Here is a 16,071-nt window from a genome sequence, read left to right on the forward strand (position 1 = left end):
TCGGGTTACAAGCATGCGTTACTAAGCTCGACGACATGTTCTTGCCTACTTTGATATTTAAATATTAAAATAGTTCGGGTTTATTTCAATGTGGGATAATACTTTTATTTGGCACAGTAAATTCTGCATGCAGGAAAAAAAGAGCCTAATAACAAATGTTTGTTTGATGTGCATTCAATGTTCCGATTTTTCTTGCTGCAAAGGTGATCTTTGAAAGGTAAGTCGGTCCAGTATCCAATTATAGCGTGTATAACCGGGCCACAAATTAGAAAGATTGCATTTCCACTCTCTAGCTTCGTAATAGTGACTTTTTCTGTGAGGTTATGTTGGTTGGAGATGAGATAAGTGTCGATCGGCTCTCGAAACTTTTTTGTATAAGGTTATAAGGGAGGTTTTGCGTAGCTTATATTTTCTCTATATACTCCTATGTTGCTTTATTTTAGTGAGTAATAGGTGAAATTGTAAATGATATTGAAGCCTGAAATGTAATATAGATATATCAAACAATTTAAGAAAAGAGCTTGAACAACAAACTCTAGTTTCCATTAATTTGTAGGAGATGGATACATTGAAGTTACTAAGTTTGTACTTATTATTAAATGGGGATGGAATTGATTATGATGCTTTCAAATGAGGGCGAAAAGACGGCGAATTCGATGTTTGGTAATGAGTTTAGGTAGAACAAAGCTATGTCAATAAGCTTGTGAAATTGTGTTGAAGAAGGCATAGACTTTAAGTGTTGTAGAAAAAAGATATTATCAGAAAAATCACATGGATTTAAACTCATAGATAAATAGACTTTAAAGATATGGATTTAATCACATGTAAATCTATATCTTGAAAGTCTAGATCAAAAAATTAGTTTCACGTGGATTTTTATAGACTCCGTAACATTTAGTTTCAATCAAAAATATTTCGTAATGGATATTCTTTCCGTACATTAACATATACGAACTTAGGAAGTACACAAGCATGAAACTGTTTTTGTGAGTGAGAGTGACCACGCAACTAAGGCATATATCCACCATCTCCAAAATCACCTAACACAATGCAATGTACGTTAGCAATTTTCTTAGCCAGTTTGGATACATTTTTCTGGTTAATTTAACTACTTTTTTATACTTTTTTTGCAAGTAAAACTAATACGGAGTACACAACTGTTATCCCACTTTTTGGACTAACGACATAACTGCTTTGACGTTTGATCATGTCGTGTCTTCCAGGTATCGTCGTGTCACAGATAAACATCGTGTCAGGCGAGCACGTCGAGTATGACAACAGTCGACGAGGTCCAGGCGACACAAGACTAGCGACACGGTACTAGCGACAAAGGAGCAGCGACGATCGACGAAGAAGATAAGTGAAGATAGGTTAAGATCAAAAGCCCGAAGCCCAAGATAGCTGGCGCCGTCATACAAGCAGAATGGGTCCAAGCTAGAAGTCGCCAAGGAATACGGAAGTCGTTGGAGACTGGAAACGGTCATGGGTAACGATCAGTAGAAAATCCCTATCTTTTAGGGATTCTCCTAACCGATGAATTAAGCCGTTGTCCTCTGCGTATAAAAGCTTAGCGGTAGCATATTAGAAGACAAGTTAACTCAAGCACTCAAACTCTCAAGCTATCAAGCGCTCATATAATTCTTGTATTTGCTCTTTAATTTCTTATATTGATCGTTAGAAAAATACATAAATAATCAGATAGAATACTTAGTGGATTGATAGCCTCATAGCTATCCGCGGTTTTTTACCTTATTCCTGGGTTTTCTGCGTCAACACTTCTCTGTGTCGTGTCTCTCTTGTCTCTCTTTATTTGATTCTTTCTTAGTTAGTGTCGACCCGAGCCAAAGGTCGCCCCTAGACGAAATTTGGCATAAACAACAACCATGGAATTGTTCTTGTGATAACCAAGGCTGAAGCTCATGAGAGAAACACAAACTATGCTCAAGGTGGTGTACTAAACTACTAATGGGAATTTCCTTTGTATTTATTTATTTCATACTACAAACTACCTATTGTTAAACTAAAGAGAATAATATTAACGAGTGATATTGACTTGAAAGCTTCATAATCTGATAATAACTTGGTTAATTACATCACAATAACACTGTAATAGACAGGCAACTCTATAACAACCCTATATCAACACAATTCTAGTAAACATAATCGTATACTATGTATCATAACTCTATTAATTGCTAGTCAGCATTAAATTGAATTCGGTATCTTTTTGATGTTTTTGTATCCTACAGAATTTGGTTACAGACATGGGAGACAAAAGAGGTGTTGAAGTACAAGGATGTTATTTTGCGAGCTCCAAATCATTTGCATTAATTCCACTTTGACTTCTACTTCTCTACTCTGACATAACAAGATGGTGACTTCCACACACAAATACTGGTGAAAGCCTATTGAGAAATTCCCTTAAATCAAAAGATGAATCCATTTACTACAACAGAAGCTCTATATAAATTTGAGAGTAAATCTTGACATAGGATTGGTGGAATGTGCCAGGCCCGTGCAGTAGTGCAACGCATGGGCGACACAAGAAGACCCCAATAGCAAGCTACTGTGATGGGACTTCCTCCTTAAAAAATAAATTTAATATCGTTGTGGGCCATTGACCCACGTATCAGATATTAAACTGATAAGAACAGATACTACACTTGATCTTAGCCAAAAGGCCGAGAAAGGTATGATTTGTTTAGTTTCAGAAACCTGGCTTTATCTTCTGGCCACTTCAGCCCTTAATTCACCGCTCGATGTGGGAATGTGGGATGACTAAACACAAAACATACAAATAGCTTCCTGATACAAGGCAGAAGCAAACTGTAAGGAAGCAGATCATTTGTTTCATTTTTCAATATCGTTTCAAATTTATCAGATAAAGGATAATACTTGGTATTAATTAGGACTTAAGACCCAATCTTTATTCCATTTGAAAAGTTGGTTGGAGGCATCATTAGACCATTTGCCACACATTCAATTTTATAACAGAAGAAGTTAATTACTACTAGTACTAACAACGGTGTTTGACCGTGTACTCCGATAGTATAATCCAACTACTAAAACTGATGTTGAGGCGAACAAGAGGTTCTTCTGATGACTTCTTTGGCATGATGGGAAAAGGCTTTGAGTGAACAGGAAAACACACTTCTCCACCCTATGTTGCATCAAAGTCATGTTCTTACCAAAAACTTTGTCCAATAAGGCTGTTACACTGCTTAAGCAAACCAAATTAAAAACTGATATGGCACGACCAGTGGCGGATCTATGCCAAAAAATTACGAGTAACAAGCATATTAATGAATATAAAATTATAAGTGAATTCAATCAATATGTCACCGGCATTTTATAATGTATATTTTAGCTTATATAATTTATAATTTCAAAAAACTTATCAGGGGCCTGGCCCCGGTGGAAGGTCCTCCCCTGGGCACGACCACATACCAAGTTATACCTGATCACCTGAATCCGTTGCTGGTGTCGTGCCTAGAGTTTCTGTTTTGCCCGTGTTTACGGACTGCAAGACCCCTCAGCAATCAAATGGATATGATTGTGGTATCTATGTACGTTTTAGCCATTGCAAGGAAATATGTCGGCATAATAACAAGAGCGACGTGGTTTCAGAAATAGAGAAGCATGTTGATGATTCTGTTGAGGTGAAAATGCCAAGTGAGGTGCTGGAGATCATACAGGAGTTACGTTGGCCAAGGATTAATTGAGTTACTTAGTACATATGATCACCTTACTCTCTTTTTTTTTCTTTTTTTTTTTGTGTTTGTGCATATACACTAACTAATTAAGACTTTATTGTTGTTGTTGTTGAGCTATTACCTTCCATGAATCGACAGGATTAACCGGGTGCGGGATTTTGATGGAATTGAAGGGAAAAGATTGCTTACTATATCATTAGAAAATATTGAAATTTGGTTTAAACAAATCCATGTATAAATTAAGAATAATTAAAACAAAATTTCACGTACTCCGTATATGAATATAAAAGCCTTAATTGTTTCGTAAAAGGACATTTACAAATTTATGGCGAACTCTAGGAAAACAAAGCTAAAGCTCGATTTGCTCGTAATTGATAAAATGTGATTATAAATACGTTTACAAGAGGTTTCATTGATATTTTAACATTCCACGTGCAATTTAAGCTCTCCGAAATTGTTATTGTAGTATTACACATGAAACATTAACAACGTGGTTAGGTTGAAAATGGAAGGGGGAGCATCTCATAGAAAAGCAAAGACAAAAAGAATGGTGAAAATAGACATTACACTATTGATAAGAATAAGACAAAAGAAAAACAAAGAAGAAAATTAGGGGTATGTAGGTAATTGCAATATTGGGTGAATAGTAATAGAAGTTCAAGGCTTTATAAGTGTTAGGATGTGTGAAAAAATAATCTTTTTAGAAGTACAAGTGACACCATAAATAATATACTGAATGCACAAAAGAGACCAATTAAATTGGTAAAATAAAAAAAAGATTAAAAATCAATGTTTGAGTTCACGAAAGCTCCATAATCGGATCACTGCAAAACACTACAAACATGGAATAATATATTGTTAGTTACGGATTAGTTTGTTTTTAATCTGAATACACATTAAAAATGAGTAAGTCGCATGCATACATGCACTCAATAATCAGTATTAAACATTAGATCCAATGTCATTACATATATAGGTACATGCATTTTTTTTTTGGTTGGTCGGATTGTAAGAAGATTTGATGTATATTTTGAGTGATTTGTGCTCCTCTTGATACTTACTACGTATATATTAAAAAAAACAAAATAGAAAAGCATAAGTAAAATCTTACTTGTATAAATAAGCTGCAATGCCCAAAATCACGCACAGCAAGATGATATCAACGCAAAAGTTGCGACTCGATCTTATCTGATCAACATAAATTTTCCGATCAAAATTCAAGAAAGAGAATATTGGACTTAAAACTTACTAAGGTAGAAAATGGAACTAATCATCTTAAGCCTGGTCTAAAGATTGGGCAGAATATTTATGTCCGATTTTGGGTCCGGACAGATTTTAATCTTTTTGTGCGGATTTTTGGTAACAAAATGGATTTTAGTTATAAAATTCGTCCGGTCTAAAAATGGCCCGAAATGACCGCTAATTTTGGCCAAAATAGCAGGTTTTGGCACACGAAAAACACAGAGTTTGTACTGGTATGGTGGGCTGATTTTTTGGTCCACCCCGCCTTTTGATCAGGTCCAGTAGAACGTAATGATTAAGGTTTCCGTCAACCAGGCTAATGAATTAAGTTATACGTACCTGGTGAAGTGTCTGTTTCAGCCTGACATTGTTGTTCTTTAGATCAGTGTTAGCCTTGTCAACCTAGGAAAGGCACCGAAACAAATATCATTATATGAAATAAAATCAATTAAAATATTTAACAAATCGAAATGCCAATCTCTAAATCAAACAGAAGAAGTTAGAAATGAGAAGAAACAATTTTTACCTTTGTATCAATTTCATCAACCAAGGGTACTTGTCTATCTAGTTCCTATATAAAATAATAAAGAAAACAAAAACAAAAGGGTTAGTAATTTAGTATAGATGAATTAGCAATCTCATTTGATGTTCATAGTAAAAACAATGTACTCTTTTATTTTCCTTGTGTTTTACTAAGTGCAATATAATATTTAAAACTTTATGTGTGTCGATACTCAATACACAACTTCAATCACTAGTCCTTATGAAAGTATGAAACTATCAACCAAGCAATACAAATATACCTCATTCATATCATGCGCCAGATTCTTCAATGTCTCGAGTCCTTCAGATATGTAATCTAGACCTTCATCCTATTATATATGATGATGCCCAATCATTCTTGTTAGTTCCTATACACAAACGTGAATGATACAATTTCACTATGACAATACTTGCCTGTTTCATTTTTCGCATTTCATACTCTTGCCTAAATTGATTTGATTGCTCCGACTCTTGGAAAAATCCATCGCTTAAGTGTCCATCTGAAGTTTGCATTAATGAAACCCAACTATTACTATATATTATTAGATATAGAGTAGGGAGTAGGGATCGAGTATATAATAACTAGTGTACGTGTGGTTCAAGCGATGCTTCAGATGATCGATATTTTGAATATCGTATTGCCCTCATATATCATATATGTAGTCTTTTGTTATGGAAGACCATGCATATATAAGACTAACACCTAACTTATAAGTTTTATGAGCTTTCTTACCTCCTTGCATATCAAACTTGATATTGTTAGGATTGCTTGAACTCGCCCATCCATTATTTTTGGCGTTGCTAATTCCTCCATCGGAGATTGCTTCAATTCTCTCTCCTAATGCAAGAGCCAAATCACCACGAGCGACCATATCGTCTTTTGAGAGCCCTTTAATCTATAATCATCAAAAAAAATATACATTTTAACTATATAAGATAGCTAGCTAACCAGTTGTACCTTACCAATACGTATCAAGACCATTTTATATTTTTTCCCCTTTGCATGCTCACTAGGTAATAACAACATTGATTATCCGTTGTATATAGAAAATTTCATGAAAATCACACATTGATATTGAAATCAAAGATCAAAAGTCTAGATATGTCATTTATATTTAAGAAATTACGCTACAAATAATCTACAATAACCACAAAATAAAATGACCTTCTTGTAAGCCAACTTTTGTAGCTTGGCAACATCCTCCAATAACCTAGCCTTTGTCCGCCTTATCTCGGCGTTCAACGCCACCGCCTTAGCCCTATTTGTCTCCATTGCCACCACTTCTGATTTCTGTTATTCACATTAAATAACATCATTTGAATAAACATCTTGTTTATCATCAAATTATTAAATAGGGTATGTAAAATACATTGACTTTTATTAATTCTCATGTAAAAGTAAAAAGAAAAATACAAAAATGAATCCACATACACGAAGGACCGCCTCGATACCGGACTCGATGGTGTCGTAGAGATGCGTGAAGGCGTCGTCACCGGCGGCATTGCGCTCCCTTTGCTTGTCAACGTCGTATTTCTCATACTTTTTGCAGATTTCATCGACCCGGAAAAGGATTTGAATCACGCTCATCTTAATACGAGGTTTTAATAATTCTTTTAATCAATGCAATTTGATCCTTGTAATTCTTGCTTGAACGATGGTTGAGGAAAAAAAGTAAACAGGTTGTTGTTGATGATGATGATGATGATGATGATGATGATGAATCACTCTTGTTTTAAGCCGACGGATCATTTTACCCGCTTTCATTAATGAATATTTTTTAATGCTTTGACCAATGCAAATATAAAGACGTGGCATCTACTTGCAATTTGCTATTTTGTAGGAACGCCATATCGTCTTTCTCTTAGGCTCCGTTTGGTAAGGCGTAAAACATTTTCATTGTAAAACGATTTTTCATGGAAAATAGTTTTCAAGGGAAAACACAATTTCAAACTAGTTTTCCTTTGTTTGGTAACTTAAAGGAAAATGGGAAAAAATGGTGAAGATTGAGGGGAAAAAAGGAGAGGGAGGTAAGGAGGAAAGAAGGAAAAGTGGTTTCCCTCCCTTTCAAATGGAAAAGAGTTTTCCATCTTTGAGAGAGTAATGGAAAATTGTTTTACATCCCTTATTCAACCAAACAACGTAAAATGATTAAAAGGGGGAAATTCGTTTTCCATGAAAACTTTTTACGCCTACCAAACGGAGCCTTGCTCTCCCATGCTCCATCTATTTTGTATTTTATTCAATTATATTAATAAATTTAAATGAATTCTAGCAATTAATTAAGATAAACTAGTATAGTACTCGTGCAATTGCACGTTTTAAAAGGCTAAAATATTGAATTTACAACAATTTAAGACCTACTCATACATATTGGTAAAATTCAACAATGATGCAGTGAGAAATTAAAATTAATGCCCAATCTTGTTTTTGCAATTAATCGGATAAGTACAACGCGAAACATACACTACTACAAAAATGGGCAAAGAGACCCGTCCAAAAAGGCATAAGAGACCTCCTCTGAGGGGGTCTCTAGATGGGGGGGTCTCTTTTTAAAAGAGACCCCCTCTTAGAAATGGGGTCTGTTTGTTAAAAGTTGGAGACCCATCATGTAAGAAAAGGGGTCTCTTACGTAGGCCTTTAGGAAAATATTTTAGAAGGGAAAGAGACCCCATATGTAAGATTTGGGGTCTGTTTATTAAAAATATTCTGACCCCATATGTAAGATATGGGGTCTCTTTGATTTTTTTTTTTTATTTATTTTTTAATAACCTCATACCCCATATGTAAGATATGGGGTCTCTTTGATTTTTTTATTAATTTCTTTTCTAATAACCTCGGACCCCATATGTAAGATATGGGGTCTCTTTGAACTTTTTAGTATTATGCCTAGAGAGCCCTTTTTACGAATAACGGGTCTCTTTTCATGTATTTTTTTTTAAAAAAAAAAACGTTAATTCAGTACCTGCTATTAAACTTACATTAAAAAATCAACTTTAATAAAGCACCAACTATTATATATTCAACTAAAAACTCTTCTACAAAATCGTTCATGATCTATCATGAACATATATCCAAAAAATTTACATATATATCTGAAAATTGTACAAGTACAAGAAATATATATAATCAATATAGCCTCATTTAAACCTTGCATCTTCATTGATATGCTAATCATTCCAAGGCCGGGACAACCACAAGCTATGCTTCTGATCCCTAAATCTGTATGTTAGACAAATGTAGAGGAATTAGTACATAAAGAAAAATAGAACACAACACATATGAACATGCAGGGGTAAAACGGATAGCAACTGCCAAAAAATATGAAAGGACTTGTTGTAGCCTCAAATTGTCTCCATCAGATACATAGAGGACAAACCAGCAGGCCAGCAAATTGCGCATGAGCTGCACTTGGCTTTCCTGGCTAAAGGGTGTTACCTGACTCATGACAGCCTCAAGAACTTCCGCAAGATTGAATTTAGCAGTTCGGGTTTCCATGTAACTGCAAGCAACAGTCAAAATCCAGCTAGTTTCAGAAATCTTATCCCCTAATATAAAATTATTGATAGAAAAACCAAAAAAGGTTAAATTCTTAAGTTATTAGAGAAGTGATATCTCTGACAACTAACTTGAATCATCAAATAAAGGGAGCAAGCAAAGGAAGAATGGAAAATGAAAGAACTCCAAATAATAAACTGAATATCGAATCCCCAATAAACTTAACAGTAAATTACATTTCTGAGGTAGAATGTAGAAATTGTTTAAACTCAAAGTTAGAAATCTAAAAATGATCAATGAATAATAAAATCTTGAAGCAATAAAGTCCACTTACATCAGCCACTTTCTCCTAGGAGCTACCTGCAAAGATCCTCTAAATTGCTGAAACCAACCTTCTTTTTCTCATTTTCTAGCATTACTGTAATTTACTTGCTGCACCACCAAAGGAAATGAATCTTAGTCCGAAATGGATGTACAATATAAGAGATAAAAGATAACATAATATTTTTATCTTTATTCCAACATTTCATACACCTATATAACTCAAACTCTTTTCATATTATATAATTAAATTATACATCTATATTCCAACCAGCTTTCAAAATGACACCTAGTTACCTCAAATTAGGCAAAAGGCTTAACAACATTCAACGAGAATTATGAACTCCAGCCCTCTTCGATCCATCCCCAAGACCCCAAAACAATTGAAATACATGAAGCACTAAAAAAATAATGGATTACGCCGCTGATTTGGCAATAAGTTGTCACAATCATCTTCAATAACAACTTTTCTAGAAAAAATTACCACCAATATTTTGTTGTTATAAGCTCAAATCCAAGTCACAACAAATTGAATCTAACTGAGCCCCAATATGGAACTTTGAGTAACCACATGAAAACAAATCAAAACTAGAAAGAAACAACAGTAGCCAAACAAAGAAGAGAGAGACAATGAAAAGAAATGTAAAAGGAACTCATGTTTGTAATGTAGAACAGATACCGATGTTTTTATCTATCCAATTCAAGTCTTGTACAAGAGTTTGGCAGGAAAAATTTGCAAATTACAACCAAATATACCCTATCTCTCCTCTCTTTAATTAGCAATATGCACCTTATTCATTATGTCCCCATTACAGATATAAAATGGTAACCAGTCTTCGCATCAATACTATGGAAGACATAGTCTGACAGACAAATGATCTTACCTAAGGAACTTTCCAAGATGCTCTGGCCAGTGAGCGCCCCTCTTATCAAATGGCTTTTCATCCCGAACTTCCCGCTTCTTGAAAGTTCTGCCCTTAGTTTGATTCCCTGACGAACTAGGCCTCACACGAATGCATTTCGATGAATCTTTAGGACCCTAATATTTTCATGAAAATTCAACATTAATGGTACAATGAGGCAACAATAAGATCGAGGACAAAATAGAAACAAAATTAGATAATTCACCAACTCAAACATGGTATTTCCGATACCAAATGAGATAAATGAAATAAACTTTTAACATCAAGCTTGAAAAATTCAACAGGAAACTATTCCAAATCAAGGCCCCAACAATAATAATCATTTATCATAGAACAAAACTGAGATAAAAAACTCAATAATCTCAAGACCAGAAACAAACCAGGGAGATATTTCCAAATCTGCTTGCTATAACAGCAAAAAACGCCAGAGAACAAACAACGGCAACTAACATCAAAATTTAACAAATAACTAGATTATTACTAGCCCATAATAACCATCAAACTCTCAACCAAACAAAATTATCTCTGTTAAACACACTACATTTTGTAGTTGTTTCTACTTCTGCCTAATGTAGCAAGCAGGGACGATGACGACGACCAGAACACTAGCAAAAATAGCTCCAAATAACAAGTAATTGAGTCTTCAATCCTTTGAATTTGTTATTACTTTGCTTCTCCTCAACATAGCTGCTGGAATAACAGCTTCTCTCTTTGTAACTTTCTCCATCAAAACTCCGATCAATTTATCAGATTCTGTCAATTTCTTCACCAATTCATCCATTTTCTCATCCATTTGCTTCACCTTATCCTCAGATTCCTTCAACAAAGCCTTAAGATCCGCAACGAACTCTTCAACCTCATCCGTTTAACTTCGGTATCCACCTTCAGTACCTTCCGAAATTTCCAGTAATATACTGGCCGACTGTGAAGGAAAGTACCACTAATTTTTGAGCAGGACTCTGATCTTATGAAAATAAGGACATCGTTCATTTCTTCATAGTCAAAAGATGCAAAGTTAAACCCCATACATTCCATGAATCCTATTCCAGTGACCAGAATAAAAGATAAAAAACAAGATGTAAACTCCCAAGTTAACAAACTCCAATATGCAAAGATCGCATAGCATAATGTTATATTGTTATCACACTCTAACCTGCATCAGAGAATATACATAGAAGAAAAGCTTGATTTCTGAAGGTGCCCTCTTTAGTAATTATTTTCCCTTAAAAAAATCATACTTTCCCCATGAAATTGGAAAATCTAACCCCAAAATTGCAATTACATGAACATTTAAACACAAATCGCAACAATTGAAATTTTAGAAATTCTGGGGGGAAGTCCAACTTCGTGGTTGAAATTGAAGTTGAAAATTTCAGTAAAAAAAAAACCTAACTTGTAGCAGAAATTACAAATTGAAATCGAAAATCAAAAGAAACCACAAGAAATTCATAAATTCGAAACAAGAACTAAAGAGAAAAAGAGAGTGATGAGAACAAAAACCTAAATTTGTAGTACGCTAGAGATGATCGACGGTGAGGTCGACGGTGATAGTGAAGACGACAATCGTAGCGCGGGTCTCTGTGTGGTAGTGCGATTCGCCGGTGGTAATGAGTTCGTCAATGGTTGCCTTGCCCTAGCTTCTATGTCGAGAGAAAACCGAAAGAAGAAAGAGGGATAGACTGATAGAGGGCGAATATTGGTTTCGCAAAGTTTTTTTAGGTGCCAAGACAAGTGAAGGAAATAGAGACCCGTTATGTTAGATGACGGGTATTTCTTTATTTTGCTTTTGCTTTTTTTTTCTACGAGAGAGTGGTGGGTCCAGTGATATATAAGAGACCCGTTTAGGTGAATAAAGGGTCTCTTGTTTCTCTTATTTTATTTTCTATATAAAAAAATTGCTCCTTCTATATATTAGAGACCCGTTAAATTAAATAAGGGGTCTCTGTTTTTTTCCCCACTAATTTTAAGTGGGCCCTTTGACTCATAAGAGACCCGTTATCTATAATATTAGATTTCTTATGCTAAAGAGACCCGTTATGTTGATCAACGGGTCTTTTATTAAGGGTCTCTTTGCCCATTTTTGTAGTAGTGATAATATCGTAATTGTACCCAGCCTGCTAATATCTCTTTTCTTTGAAGATCAACTCACATTATTTCGTGCTGGAAAGATAAATGAGATACTATATTGAGAGGTTAATCATAAATATTTATACGGAGTATGAAAAAAAAGTTGTTACGATATTGAGAGTTAATCATAAATTTGTTCAATTCCTTGGTAACAAGTACCAAATTACGTACTTTATAAGAAAAATATATTTTACACCATATTTTATCAAGGCATCTACTTTTGTCACATTACTTTATACATGTAGGACAATAAGATGTATGATAAGAGCATCTCCAATAGTTGTAGCTAGGGACTTGCTTGCAATTTTTAGAAATTCCAAGCTACTAGCTTGACCATTGGAGTTGAAATAATAAATTAGCTTGGTCAAGCAAATTAGCTTATTTAAGCTAATTTGCTTGAAAAAACTTGGCCAATGAAATAATACTAAATTAAATTAAAATAAAATATTAATTGACAAATATGACTACATTAAATATCAAGCTAGTAGCTAACCACTAGGGTACTAACTAGCTAGAAAGGGAAGTAGCTTGAAATATTATGTGGCATGACAAGCTAATTTAGAAATTAGCTTACCATTGTAGATGCTCTAAGTAGGGATGGCAGTGGATAACGGACCCGACCCGGATCCGTGGATCCAGATCCGTTTTCAGTGGATCTGGATCCTCAAATTTTGGACCCGGCGGATTCGGGTAGGATTTGGATCCTTGGCTTTACAAACGGATCTGGATCGGGTCCTAAGTCACTACCCGGATCCGGATCCGTTTACCCGTTTTTATATAAAAAAAAATTTAAAATATAAAAATAAAGAGTAAAAATTATAGCATTATTGAAGTTTGTTGAACTTTTAATATTATTTATGTTAGATTTATTAAATTTGATTTTAGTGAATGCTTGTATGGACAAATAGCGTTGTTATTGAAGTTTTATTTAACTATGGTTTAAGGTTAAAAGGAAAATTAGGGTCTTTGATGGAAAAATAAGTTAGGGTCCGTTTTGAATCCGTTTTTGGACCCGGATCCGTCGGATATGGACATGGATCCTCACTATCATTATCCAACGGATCCGGGTAGGATATGGATCATTGTCTAAAAAACGGATCTGGATCTGGATCCTAGAGGATCCGGTCCAGATCCTACCCGCTGCCATCCCTAGCTCTAAGGCATATAATAAGTACAAGGATAACTTTAAGGTGTACAATAAGTACACCAGGGTAACTTTAAGGTGTACAATTAGTACAATAAGTACATCGGGATAACTTTTACATATTTTTTATAACTTTTACCTATTTTTTTTGTAAATTTTAATATATTTTGATTAAGTATTATATTATAAAATAAAATTTAAAAATTACATTCCATTATTAAAATAAGTTACTTAAGGTATTACCATAAATAATATGATTATTTTAGCAGATAAAAATAGACAATTTTCATTCTTCGTATTGATTAAATTCTTCATATTTTTTATTGGAGTTGTTTTTCGGTTTTTCTAACGTGTGCCCATGGGCACACATTAAGAACACAAATTCTATACTAATTATCTTATTTTGTGGAATTTATCTCTTACGTAGGTAGGTGTGTTGAATAGAGAGGTAAAATATATGTTTTTTTTTTTTGAGGGGGGTAGTACACACACTACGTATCTATACTTATTATTAAATCTCAATGGCAAGGAACGTCATGTTGCCATGTGTCACTATGATTTGGCAAGTGAATGACGATGTGCCATGTCATGTGCATACATGTATGATTTGGCAAGTGAATGATGATGTGCCATGTCATGCGCATACATGTAGTACTCAATTTTATTATCACAAGAATGTTAGTATCAATGTTCGAACTCACGACATGTCATTCATAATGTAAAGTTTTAACCATCTTTAGAGAATGATACAACATATGACTCTAAAGTAATGAAAAAAGACAAAAGTCATTCTTATAAATATTAAACTTTAATGGCAATAATATATATTTGAATAATAACCTATTACGAAGTATACGTATTTTTATTTAATTTCTTTAAATTACTCAAATCATACGGAAAAAGTTAATTGTTGCACTACTTCTTTAGCTAACCAGTTGTGTGTTTTTCCTTTTTTTTTTTGTTATCCAATTTGTAATAATTGATAAATTAAGAAATTTATTATGTTTATAAGTGAATTAGAAAAAATAACTAGTGTGTGGCCCGGGCGATGATCCGGTTGCTACATTGAGTAGTTAAAATTTTAGATTTTTCTTGAACTCAATATTTGACCAAAGTACCTGTATTGCGCAGAGTGAAAAACATATATTAATTTCGTCAACTACACAGACACACTATGTCATTTATCATGCCAATTAAGTAATTTTTCAATTAGGTCATCATATAATTTTTATACTTTTTTTTCTCGTGAAACTAAGTGCGTCAAATTACTTAACACCAATTTTTAGATATATATGCAGCTATACATGGCACTCCTATAGTTGATGCTTATGAGACTTATGACATAATATGTTTTCTTCATGGTTGTCATAACGCTTTAATTATTACTCCCTCCGTATTTATTTAAGGGATACACTTGCCTTTTCCGGCCGTATTTATTTAAGAGATACACTTGCCAATTTTAGTAACTTATCAACCCCACCATCTAATTAAATAATATATCTACACACCACCCCCACCCACACTCCCTAAAATGACATGGTCCCCACTTATTTTTCTTATTAAAATATCTATTCAACCCCACTTGTTTTATTACTTTGTTTCATTCAATTCTTTTTCTTAATACTCGTGCCCGGCCAAATGTATATCTTAAATAAATACGGAGGGAGTATCATTTTTCTAAAATAGTCCATAAAAATTAAAAAGTCACGTAAAAAATTAGTTGTTTAAGACTTCATTTAACATTTATTTATAAATTAATGTAAAGATATAAACCACAATTGGTAGTTGGTTAAGATGGTAAGGAGAGCTAACATCCACACTTGAGGTCTGGTGTTCGAACCTCATTATGTTAATTTTTGGTTGTCCATGTCATGACATGACATAACACTTGACAAGTGTATGACGTGGCATAATGGGGGGAGAGTATTACGTAACACATAGACGTTTTTCACAACGCCTTTTAATATATTAGTATAGACTAGTTTTTGGGCACAGGCGATGCCCCGGGTTATTACATTAAAAACTTCACATTTAGTTAGAATTTTTTGCAAAAATAACATAAGACATGTCATGTTCTAGTGGTAAAACCTTTATTGTTTAAACTCAAGGTTGGGGGTTCAAACCTTATACATACCATATTTAATGTTTTTTTTATGTATATAAAAATTACATGGGTTGAAAGACTCGTAAACAGAACACCACGTGTCACACATATTTTCTTACAAACGTTTTTTAATATATAGTTTAGATATAGGTTCATGTAGAAAAAGTGAATTCTTATTATCCTGCTCCAATACTCGTACCAACTACTAAAAAGACATGGTTCAGTTGTGCAAAGCCTCAAACATCTATACATGTTGGGTTATCATCGAAATAGTACCAGACCAACTTTTGGTGAAGCCGGCAAGATACCACCCCGGAACAATCCAACTGCACAGATGCAAAGACTAGACAAGCAGTTCCACACCCTTAATGCTCCCACCTGGGTAACAAGCCTACGTTACCAAGCTCAGCAGAACATTAACTTTTGTCTTGCTTTATTTACTTGAAAATATTGTACTA

General features: G+C 34.1%; 1 protein-coding gene and 1 non-coding gene across 2 annotated transcripts; both read right to left on the bottom strand.

Annotated features, from left to right (window-relative positions):
* Positions 1-2,497: 2,497 nt before the first annotated feature.
* Positions 2,498-2,694, bottom strand: LOC130464637 (U2 spliceosomal RNA). The gene has a single exon (XR_008925007.1). It is a non-coding gene; the product is annotated as a U2 spliceosomal RNA (small nuclear RNA).
* Positions 2,695-4,322: 1,628 nt separating this feature from the next.
* LOC110788768 (syntaxin-72-like) lies at positions 4,323-7,256 on the bottom strand. The gene is made up of 9 exons (XM_021993408.2): positions 6,931-7,256; positions 6,664-6,789; positions 6,232-6,394; positions 5,913-5,998; positions 5,759-5,827; positions 5,482-5,526; positions 5,295-5,357; positions 4,825-4,901; positions 4,323-4,547 (listed from the first exon to the last, which is right to left on the bottom strand). Exons 1-9 carry the CDS (start codon positions 7,084-7,086, stop codon positions 4,535-4,537), a joined length of 798 nt encoding a protein of 265 aa, XP_021849100.1. The 5' UTR covers positions 7,087-7,256; the 3' UTR covers positions 4,323-4,534.
* Positions 7,257-16,071: the final 8,815 nt, after the last annotated feature.

Source organism: Spinacia oleracea, chromosome 6 (assembly GCF_020520425.1).
Source record: "Spinacia oleracea cultivar Varoflay chromosome 6, BTI_SOV_V1, whole genome shotgun sequence".
NCBI classification, from domain to species: domain Eukaryota; kingdom Viridiplantae; phylum Streptophyta; class Magnoliopsida; order Caryophyllales; family Amaranthaceae; genus Spinacia; species Spinacia oleracea.

Excerpts from the sequence above, each read along its gene's own strand:
- LOC110788768 (XM_021993408.2), bottom strand. The coding sequence starts at position 7,086 with ATGAGCGTGATTCAAATCCTTTTCCGGGTCGATGAAATCTGCAAAAAG. Across the intron at positions 6,395-6,663 it reads AAAAGTTGGCTTACAAGAAG|ATTAAAGGGCTCTCAAAAGA; the intron begins GTCATTTTATTT and ends TGATGATTATAG. Across the intron at positions 4,902-5,294 it reads TGAAACAGACACTTCACCAG|ATAAGATCGAGTCGCAACTT; the intron begins GTACGTATAACT and ends TATGTTGATCAG.